At 42.5% G+C, this 11,089-nt stretch overlaps 1 protein-coding gene across 1 annotated transcript in view; it reads left to right on the forward strand.

Moving 5' to 3' along the window:
* The window catches only part of LOC120066418 (rab11 family-interacting protein 4A-like), a 46,358-nt gene extending 37,298 nt beyond the window's left edge, over positions 1-9,060 (forward strand). Inside the window, exons 6-13 of the mRNA XM_039017783.1 lie at positions 484-583; positions 902-1,005; positions 1,223-1,363; positions 1,765-1,846; positions 3,359-3,496; positions 3,795-3,953; positions 5,755-5,898; positions 6,218-9,060. Coding sequence (XP_038873711.1) covers positions 484-583; positions 902-1,005; positions 1,223-1,363; positions 1,765-1,846; positions 3,359-3,496; positions 3,795-3,953; positions 5,755-5,898; positions 6,218-6,337 — 988 coding nt within the window. The 3' untranslated portion in view covers positions 6,338-9,060. The remainder of the gene's footprint in view (positions 1-483; positions 584-901; positions 1,006-1,222; positions 1,364-1,764; positions 1,847-3,358; positions 3,497-3,794; positions 3,954-5,754; positions 5,899-6,217) is intronic.
* The last annotated feature ends 2,029 nt before the right edge of the window (positions 9,061-11,089 follow it).

Raw genomic sequence — 11,089 nt, forward strand, 5'->3', positions numbered from 1 at the left:
CCTTTCTCCCCCTCCTCTTATTGATGAATAGTCTCTGTAATGGAGGCTGGTGTGAAGCCATTCCATTAGTTAGAGTGGGGCTAGATGTTGTGGTGGCAGTTTGAATGCCACTGTGTGTGCGTGTGTGTGTGCGTACATATGGGCATGCATGACTGTGTGTCTTTGTAGTGTAATAGTGTGTGATGTGTGCATGTGTGTGTGTGTCTGAACTCTATGCAATATGATCAGCTCCCCCACTGGCACAGCCCTTTTGCTTATAGTCCCTTTTACATCCTATCCTGCAGCATTCTCTCTGCAGGAGTGGACACACACACACACACAGTGGCATTATGGTTCAGCAGTAAAGCTCAGATTGATGCCCTATAGGGTGAAGCTAAAAAAGGATAGCTCTAGGACTACCACAGTTGGGAGAGATTTTATTGTTTTTTCTTCAAGTCTTGTATAACAGCCTCTTCCTCTCTCTTCCTCTCTCTCTGTCTGCAGGCAGCTCCTCCACACCAGTAACTTCAGCAGCAGCAACGGCAGCACGGAGGACCTGTTCCGAGACAGCATCGACTCCTGTGACATTGACATCACTGAGAAGGTACCGTAGAGATACATTGTGTTCTGTTTAATTCTATGGAAGGGACTACCATTTATCGTGTCTGTCTCTATCTGTGACCAATCCACTACCTGCACTCCATTATATTAACGTGAAAATTGATGGGATACTAATTGTGAAATTGATTGCATTGGCTGCTACTGTCAAGAGGTGTTCTGCTGTGAATCGAGCTGAATGGCTCTGGCAGAGCTTGTTGCTGATTGTGCTGGCTGAAGTAAGGACATTGGATGAATGAATGATATAACATATCTTACTCTCTCTCTCTCTCTCTCTCTCTCTCTCTCTCCCACACACACACAGGTGAGTTACCTAGAGAAGAAGGTAGCAGAGTTGGAGAATGACACGCTGATGAACGGAGATCTCAAGTCCAAGCTGAAGCAGGAGAACACACAGCTGGTTCACAGGTAGGAGGTTTACACACACACACATGCATGCCCACCCACCCACGCACACACACACACACACACGCACGTAGATACACACAAACACATGTAGGAATGCACACACACACACATTCATTCTTAAATATATATATATATATGTGCGTGTGAGCATTTCTTTTTGCATATCTCATTTATGCTAATGTTTCTGTATGTGTGTGCGTGTGTGTGTCACTCACAGGATCCACGAGTTGGAGGAGCAGTTGAAGGACCAGGAGGCGCGGGCAGAGCAGAACACAGAGGAGGAGCAGAGACGACACCGTGAGGCCTACAGCAAGATGGAGAGAGACAAGAACACTGAGCTAGAGCTGCTACACAACCGGTAACACACACACACAAACACACTTACTTCAATCATTTATACACTGCATCGTAGATACTCATATTTACATGTATGCGTGTACACAAAGGTGCTATCTATAACCTAAAATGTTTTTTTGGCTGTCCCCATAGGAGAACCCTTTGGGTTCCATGTAGAATAATTTCCACAGAGGGTTCTACATGGAACCCAAACGTGTTCTACCTGAAACCAAAAAGGGTTCTACCTGGAATCAAAAAGGGTTCTCCTATGGGGACATCCTAAGAACCCATTCTTCTAAGAGTGTAGTCCATAGCGCTAGGTAGATACCATAGATTAGGCCTTGAGCTAGATACTGAATCCAGTATCTGACATATTAAACATAGATGAATTATCATAATGTGTTTCCTCTTCTTCCCCTACAGAGTCCAACAGCTAGAGGAGGAGAACGGGGATATATCGGTGAACATGTGCAGACTGAAGTCTCAGACAGAGAAACTGGACGAGGTATGTGCGTGCTTGCTTACATATCATCCTCAGAGACACAGTAGGCTACATTTAGTACAAACACACGCTCTCACTCATGCAACTCCAGTACTACTATCTCTACACAGACAGAGACCTCGATAACTGGTTACAAAACATCAACACCCTCCCATCAACAGCATGTGACCAATTGCCACAGTCACACACACACACACACACACACACACACACACACACACACACACACACACACACACACACACACACACACACACACACACACACACACGTTTGGAGGTGTGAAGGCTACAGCTGGGCTCATATCAACACCTCTACTTCTAGCCTGCCTGGTGAAAACATGCAAGGGAGTTGGCATTACTGGTCTGCATGATCATTTGATTGTGTGAACTCCTAACAGACAGTCACACTAACTAATTACTATACTATACACTTCAGGTTGCCTGACGACTCAAACTGAATTCTTTCGCTGCTCTGTCGTTCACCTCATACTTCCGTCTGAGACTGGCATCGTTAAAGTAATTTGTGGTGACGTCAAAATGAGGGGCGTTGTACAAAACAGTCATCAGCGATTTGATTATATCAAAGCCAATGACGAATTTTCAAACCTCCGCTTTACCCATGTGTATTCTGTCTCTGGCCCAACCCATTGATTTCTGGAACCAATCACAGTGGCTAGAATGTTTTTCCGTTCTAAAAATCGTCGGGAGGGACTCAGATCCAGACTCAGGTGCAGTGATCTGTGAGCTGCTCTGACAGCTGGTGCTTAAAGCTAGTGAGGGAGATATGAGTCTCCAGCTTCAGTGATTTTTGCAGTTCGTTACAGTCATAATGTCAGTGGGCGTAGCGTTTGGAGGGAGCAAGGAGTTTGGGGAGCCAGGCAACATTTCATTGCCAGCTTTAAAGAATATTTTTATGAATAGCTGTTTTTGCGTTAGAATTTTTGCAGTATTTGCACTATGTATAGTACTGTAAATTCATTAAAATTATAGTTAATTTTAAGGTATGTGTCCTAATGCTTCTTCTTACATGACTATTCACTGTGCATTATTAGACTGACTGTGTTCTTGCTTACCGCATACATCCTAACAACCTAATGCCTTATTCATACTGTGGGACCTTTATTGTGTGAACACCATGTGACTTTTATTTTGATGAGCTACTCTGGAGGCTGGGGTAAAGCAGAGGTTATTGGGTAATCGGGGTCAGTTTTGAGATTGAGTGACTCCACTCTCTCCAGCTTGTTGTATTATTTTGCCTATCCCTAAGTTGTTCTACTTGGCTTATAGGGCCGCCCCAAACTGCACTGTGCTGGCTTGGGGCTTTTCTATTCACATTGTCCTTCCCAGCACAGTTCCAGCAACTATAGTGGATGCGTAACCAGTCCAGCCCAGAACAGATGGTCTTGGCTTTGGCCTGTATTATGAATCAGGCATACGTTTGAAAACGATCCATGCTTTATTCTGTGTGTATCTTCACATGTATTTCAATGTGTCTATATGTGTGTGTTGTCAGGAGAAGCAGAGTATGACATACAAGCTGGAGGACACCAGTCTGAGGCTGAAGGATGAGATGGACCTCTACAGGAAGATGATGGACAAGCTGAGGCAGAACAGACACGAGTTCCAGAAGGAGAGGGAGGCTATGCAGGAGGTGGGAGGAGGAATAACACACACACAGGGACACACGCGCACACACACACACACTTATACTTGCGTGTACACACACTTATACACCCTTTTACATGTAGTGTGAAACGAAAGCTCATGATGCCTCTCCCACTCCTCTGAAGTCTCTAGTAGCTGAATGTTTGTATAGAATACATTTGCACATAAACCAGTCTGCCCACTGCATCAGACTGGTCTACGTGGCTATCCCAGGTACTCTTTATACTAAACAGTCTTCACGACAGCTACCACATATCGTCCCTGGTTGTGTCCCTCTCCTGCAGTTGATTGAGGACCTTCGTCGGGAGCTGGAGCACCTGCAGCTGTTCAAGCTGGAGACAGAGAAGCCTGGCCGCGGCCGCAGCTCCTCCTCTGGGTTGACGGAGTTCAACGCCAAGACCAGAGAGATGGAGCTGGAGCACGAGGTCAAGAGACTCAAACAGGTGGGCTTGAGAGCTAGTGGCTAATGCTAACTCTAATTGAATGCATTGTTACTTCCTCTTTTGGGGTATTTGCTAGGATTTCATTGGGCAAGAGACTCAAACAGGTGGGGCTCAAAAACAATCTTTTACACAAAATGTTTTTTTTGTTGTTTTTTTACACACGTTCCCTCTCAATTCCACCTCTAAGTATACTGTATGTGTTTGTATATGCCACCACTATATGCTGGTGTGCGAGTTAACAGTGTTTCGTGTGATAGTCTAATGCTGGGAGTACACTCTCAACATAGAGAGTGGCATACACTAGTCATATCTATCTACAGTGCGTCTTATCTATTGTAAGTGTTGTCCTTTCGACTTCTTAGATAGTGTGCCATTTCTAGGTAGTGAATACCAGTGATATCTGTCTGTCAAGGGCAGTGAAATTATATTGTTAATGTTCCCCATCCTTGTTACGAGCATCGGACCTTGTATAAACATGAGATAAGAGATCAAGATGAAAGTGTTTCTAAGATGTCCTCTCAGACAAGGCAGAGGCTCTAATGCTGAGACATGCAGTATTGCGGTATCTTCATGTGTAAAGATTTGATATTCTACTGTAGGCTTCTTTCTTGCCTTCGGTCAGTACACTCTGTCAAACTGACAGTAACGCTAGGAGAGTAATCACAGTGCCTCGCCTTGCCTGCAGCTTTCATCTGGATCTGTCTTGCTCTCTATCTCTCTCTCTTTTTTTTCTCCCTCTCACACTTGCCTGGTTGCCGTCTCTGCTCAACTGTTACATTTGGCAAATGACAGGAGTGGAATGTTAGCTAAAAAGTCTGGTACCCAGACTACACAGACACATAGACAAGTAAACCATTTTCTGCAGTCACAGGCTTTGATTCAAAGTTTAAACTACAAGGCTGGAAGAGAAACATCTCTAATTGGTGTTAGGCAGATATGTGATACCCTTTTTCTCTTTTCTCAACACTTTTAGATCAAATGGTGCTTATCTGAAACTCCGTATTTAAAACACTCATAGGTTACTTTTTCAAATCTGTTATTTTATAATGGCACTGTTTCATATTTGAGAAAGGGTTCAAAAGAGAATGCAGATCAGCTAGCTGATGTGATAGTATTCCAAACAGGGATGAATGAGTCTCTTCCCTCTCATGTCTCCCTGTGCTCCTCTTTGCTTCTCCTCTGTGTGTCCAGCGGTTTGTCTCGCAGGATTTTCCTCTGACCTCTGACCTCCGCCACCTCGTAGTATCCGCTGGGGCACGCCTCCGTCACGGTCAGACGGTAAACAAACCCACTGTTGTTTCTTGTGAGCTTTAACCTTTGACCCCTCCCATTAACCACAGCTAATATCACCACCATACAGCGCCTATAGAGCTTCACCCCTTGTCGACACAGGGCGCAGTTTGTGCCATAACACCGTGATAAACATAATAACCCGTGTCCTGTCCTGTAGGTGTTACTGTAGATGTGGTGTGCTGTGTCGGCTGCTGTTGAAATCGAGAGATGGTTTGTCGTGGGTGTATTTGTGTGAGGCTTCAGTAGTCTAATCTAACAGGCCTTGCCTACTGACACAGTGTGGATGAAGTGGGGCGCTTGGAGAATTGAGATGAATCTCATCAAGCTGTGGACTCCCTCTAAACCCATCGCTTCAGTCTGTCAAATCAAGCTATGATACTCATCTCTCTCTCTCTCTTTCCTTCCCTCCTATCTACCTCTACTTCCCCCTCCCTCTTCTCTCTCCCAAACTCCCACCCTCCCCTCTATGCCCCTCCCCCTCTCCTTCACTCCCCCCTCCACCCAACAGGAGAACCTGAAACTGAGAGAACAGAACGACGACCTGAATGGTCAGATCCTCAGTCTGAGCCTGTATGAGGCTAAGAACCTGTTTGCCACCCAGACCAAGGCCCAGTCGCTGGCTGCTGAGATAGACAACGCCTCACGTGACGACGTGAGTTTTTCATTCATAATGCTAATCATTTGATCATTTCGGCGTAACCCTGCAAGAGTAAACCTATTGATTAAGGTCATAGTACACATGGAATTTAGACAGTAGGCATGTATGTGATCAGGTTCATAGGCGTGCAGTAGGTTACATTACTGTCATAAAATAATGTATTGCTGGTGTAACCGTTCTGATGGTATGGTGACCACGCTTGTCTGTTGAGTAACCTTGCCTAAGACCTGAAGAGTTTCATTCTGCATGACATCAGGGTTAGCTGGTATAACCAGATAATGGCACCACCATATCTGATGATATTTCTCCACAGTTGATGGAGGCCCTCAAGGAGCAGGAGGAGATCAACTTCCGCCTGCGGCAGTACATGGACAAGATCATTTTGTCTATCCTGGACCACAGCCCCTCCATCTTGGAGATCAAGACCAACTAGAACCCCCCTACTAGAAACCCACTACTAGAACCCCCACCGGGAATGGGGAATTGGAAAGGGAAAGGAAGACTAGCCATGCTGAGGCCTGGGACAGCTAGACATCATTGCCCCCTGCTGCCCCAGGAGTGGAACTGTGAACTTGGGTGTATTCATTAGGCACAAAACAGAAGAAAACAGACTGAAACTGGGAGGTACTACCGGGACTTGTCCAATTAGAAACACTTGTTTTTGTGTTCTGTTGCGAAACGTTTTGCTACGGTGTGGCCTAATGAATATGACCCTGTTTTCTCTCAGCGACTGGAGCTATAGTGGATTTTCTGTGTTGACTAGTAAAGGGAGTTTTGGTACTTCACCGTCATACTTCTGTTCTATTCTGTGACTCATCAACAGATGTTGGTATCTCCCTCATACTCCTTCATGCACTTTCTTCTATGTTCTCTATTGTTTCCTCACAGCCTCATCTTTAGTCTAAAACACAATCGAGATTAATTATTACTGGGAAAAATAATTATACTGGGCAGGTGCTTTGAATATGTAGGGCATTACTGGTTGTTGAACACTGGATATACGTACTCTAGTGGTGTATGTAGAAACAATGTGAACAAAAACCTATTCATCTGCAACAGCGTGTGTTGTAGCCATTGGGGAATAAAAGAACAGAGAGAGACTGGCAGATAGCCACACAGATCTTTAGCTTCCAGACAACCCTATCCCCACTGTTTCCTTAAAGTTGATCTGTGTTTGATCGGTGAAGACCGGTATGTGGGCAGAGGCACGTTGATGAAGAAAGGAAAGCAGCACGTGTTTCTGTGAGTAAGAAGAGTGACAGAAAGAGACGAAAGGAGGGAGAGAAGGAGCGAGAAAATATTGTACAAGCATCTTGATGTCAAAAGATATTGGCGTTGACTGAAGAAGATATCAGTCATGTAAAGTGATAATGAGAGGCAGCAGAACTTGGTGTGATGGAATGCTTTCAGGAGGATGGAATGGCTTAGTGAAGTCAAAGAAGGAACAGGTGAAGTGTATCGGTCAGTACAGTACAGAGGAAGATAAGAGAAGAATGCCTTCCTAGGGAACTCTGAGATGACGGTACAGTATGATCTGTGTAGAGTAATACTGTATGATAAATCCATATAGTAAATTCTTAACTCACACAGTGAGTTGTTAATTGGCTGGTTGAGAATTTGAGGATGCCAATTCCTCTTAATCACAGGTTCCCATTAATTATTTTCTACTCAGACATTCTGTAGTAAGTCTGTCTAAATAAGTTGGTTAGACCTGGGATATGTGCTATGAAGGATGTCCCATTGCATTAAGCTGCTATAGCTGCCCACACAAAAAAAACTATAGTATACTATGGAATAAATACTATAGTATTCACTGTAGTGTTTTTGCAGACTTTTTTGCTGACTTACGGAGTCCGCAAAAACACTGCAGTGAATACTGTAGCATTTATTGTAGTATTTACTGTAGTATACTGTATCATACTGTAGTATTTACAGTTAACTAAAGTATAAATACTGTAATAATAGAAAACTGTAGTATATACTATAGTAATAATGTATTGTTTTTGCGGTTTGTTGTATTTACTGTAGTATTTACTACAGTGTTTTTGTTTTATTATCTTTGACATAGAAATGGAGGCTTTCTCCTTCAGGAAACCTAGTGGAGAAATACTAAAAGAGCACATTTTCCATAACCTGTAGGTAAGACTGGGGTTCAAACAGATTGTTCAGTGCTTCTGCTCTTTTCTATAACCTGTAGAGAACACACTATATGGTCTATACTTGGCATGTAGGTTTCTCACTTAAGGGTGGCACAAATTGCGATATGGGGGAGGGGAATGGACAGGTTATATGCAAATAAGATACTGTAGTATTTACGACAGTGCTTTTTTATGGCTAATACTACAATATTTACTATAGCTCCTACAGTATACTATAACATTATATAGTACTACTGTACACACGATCGAGGGATACTACTGTGTGTAGTATAGTATACTACAGTTTACTATAGAATTCTATAGTAAGTACTGTAGTATTTTATAGTATACTGTAGGATTTTATAATGTGGCTATTAGCCAACTAGCCTATATGCTTTATATTTCTGTGTCGGACACTGCCACTCCACTCTCCCTATATCCACACTGAACAAGAGACAAACCCTGCCAGCACACAGGGCTGTCAAGTCAACAGCATAACAATGTACAAGCACATGAATGTAACCCAATGGATGTGAATGTACAGAATGCTTAATGCATTCTGCATAGAGATAGATACAGTATTTATCTCTGTTATTCCACATCTCAATGTGTTTTATGAATTTCCTCTGGGTGTTAAGCCATGTCAGTGTGGCTCATTGAATCATCCCTATCATCTCTATATAAGATACTGTAGTATACTGCAGTATATTCATCAGAAGTTCACTTACTGTAGACTAGAGTTTGGTACTAATAAGACTGGAATAGCAATCATACTGGAGTCTATACAGAGTATATGGGTAGTGTTTGCTCTTTGGCTAGTATACTGTAAATATCATGAATGTCTCACGTAGCTAACATTCTCTCTGTTAAAACCTAATGGGTTTTTGTGTACAAATCTACATTTTGTTGAGACAGTTTTCAAATGTCATACAGTAGGCCTTTGCTGTACTACTGTATTCGAGAGGACGTTGATAGGCAAAGGGGATAACCTGCTGTAAATTAAATTGCTTTAAACGTACATTTTGCTTCCTTGCACAAAAATATGTTGTTTTTTCTTCTTTTTGCATGTTCTCACATTTTCTGGTATTCGTGCCTTTAAAACACATTTATCTATTATTATTTTTCTTAATATAGCTATGTTGTTTAAACAACGTAATAATGAATATTTTTACTGTTGCTTTAAAATCTGTGTCTGAACGATGTTCATGACTTGTAAATGTTGTACAGGATTTGTATTGTGCCACTCACCACACTTTTACAGATGAGACCACAAAAATACTATTTTATACAGTTCTATCAGGAAATGGCCAGGTAATCAACTCTAGTTCATAAAACTATTACAGCACAGGTTTATTTTGTATTTTTTTGTTTGTTGTACTTTTTACCCCTTTTTCTCCCCAATTGGTAGTTACAGTCTTGTCTCATTGCTGTAACTCCCGTACGGACTCGGGAGAGGCAAAGATCGAGAGCCAGTCCTCCGAAACATGACCCTGCCAAGCCGCACTGCTTCTTGACACACTGCTTGCTTAACCCGGAAGCCAGCCGCACCAATGTGTTGCAGGAAACACTGTACAACTGGCAACCGAAGTCAGTGTGTATGCCCCCGGCCCGCCACAGGAGTAGCTAGAGCGCGATGTGACAAGGACAACCCGGCTGGCCATACCCTCCCCTAACCCAGACGAAGCTTTGCCAATTGTGTGCCACCTCATGGGTCACGTCTGGCTGCGACACAGCCTGGGATGGAACCTGGGTCTGTAGTGATGCCTCAAGCACTGCGATGCAGTGCCTTAGACCGCTGCACCACTTGGGAGGCACAGCACAAGGTTTTTTTATTTAAAAACAGATGAGCATTGGGGGAATATTTAGGTTAACACAGAAACAGAAAAAACTCTATGAATGCAGCATTCATTGCTTTTCAGGTTGCTTTGGTTTCTGTGTCCTTTCAAAGTATGTTGATATGGCTTCCCCCTGTCTTCCTATACACTAAATAAACTGGTGAGCAATATTACTTTTCTCTATACCATACCAACCTGGCACTACAAGGTTTACTTCTACAACCTTGAAAGATTCACTTCACAAAAATTGTAATTAAATTGAGAAATGTCTTCAAATTGAGCGTTGACTTCGTCCTCATGTAGAAGCCCTCCTATCGTTTGAGGAGATGTTGATCAATGGCATCCCATTTCAGACAGTGCAACAGCCAATCACCTGTTGAGCACTGTCACAAAGTTTCACTTGCAACGTTTTAAATAAACTCAAACGTTTCCCATTTGTTGGCTCCTAAATACTTCCTAACACAATGAAATATGTAGTCTCCTATTCTTCAAGATATTGAGAGGTTGTATTTTAAAGAGCACAAGGGGTGGCATTGTGGCAATAAGAATGGCTTGAGCTTGTGATATCTTATTTTCTGTTACCTTGTTTCTGTCGTCCTATTTCTCTACCACGTACCACTGTTACGCATACATTGAAGCACTGTACTGTATGTGGCTGTAAGTAGGCTACTACTTATGATATGAGGTCTTATCTGCAATTGTGATGTACAAACAACTTTAAGCTGTAAATAAAGAGATTTGCCCTGGCATGATTACAACCTGATGAATGCTAATTTCATAAATGAAAATGTCAACTTCTTACAGTATGATCAAAGGAATACTCTGTCCTGTTTTAGGAATAATAATGTTTGCCATTGATTCAGAAATGCAGTAAAACAGGTTTGCTACAATTGATAAAATGTGGTCCTAATGTGGGATTTCCTGTATAGACATAACTCTCTATCTGCAGTGTGCCTGATGTGGATCCTCTATCTATGCTGACTTAAATCTCACATTCCTGAGAAATGACTTGTGGGACCCAGAGAATTCTCAAAGAGATGGAAATTATATAGTTCAGTGTACTTCAACACATACATTAAACCCCTGATTCATACTGTCAATTTATTAAATATTATGATGGTGGAATGGGGAACTAAAACTTGTATTATGTGCATGATTCAATAAGTTGTCCTACAGAGAATACATACTGTTGGATTGAAAAAAAAAAAACGA

Source organism: Salvelinus namaycush, chromosome 2 (genome assembly GCF_016432855.1).
Source record: "Salvelinus namaycush isolate Seneca chromosome 2, SaNama_1.0, whole genome shotgun sequence".
NCBI lineage: Eukaryota > Metazoa > Chordata > Actinopteri > Salmoniformes > Salmonidae > Salvelinus > Salvelinus namaycush.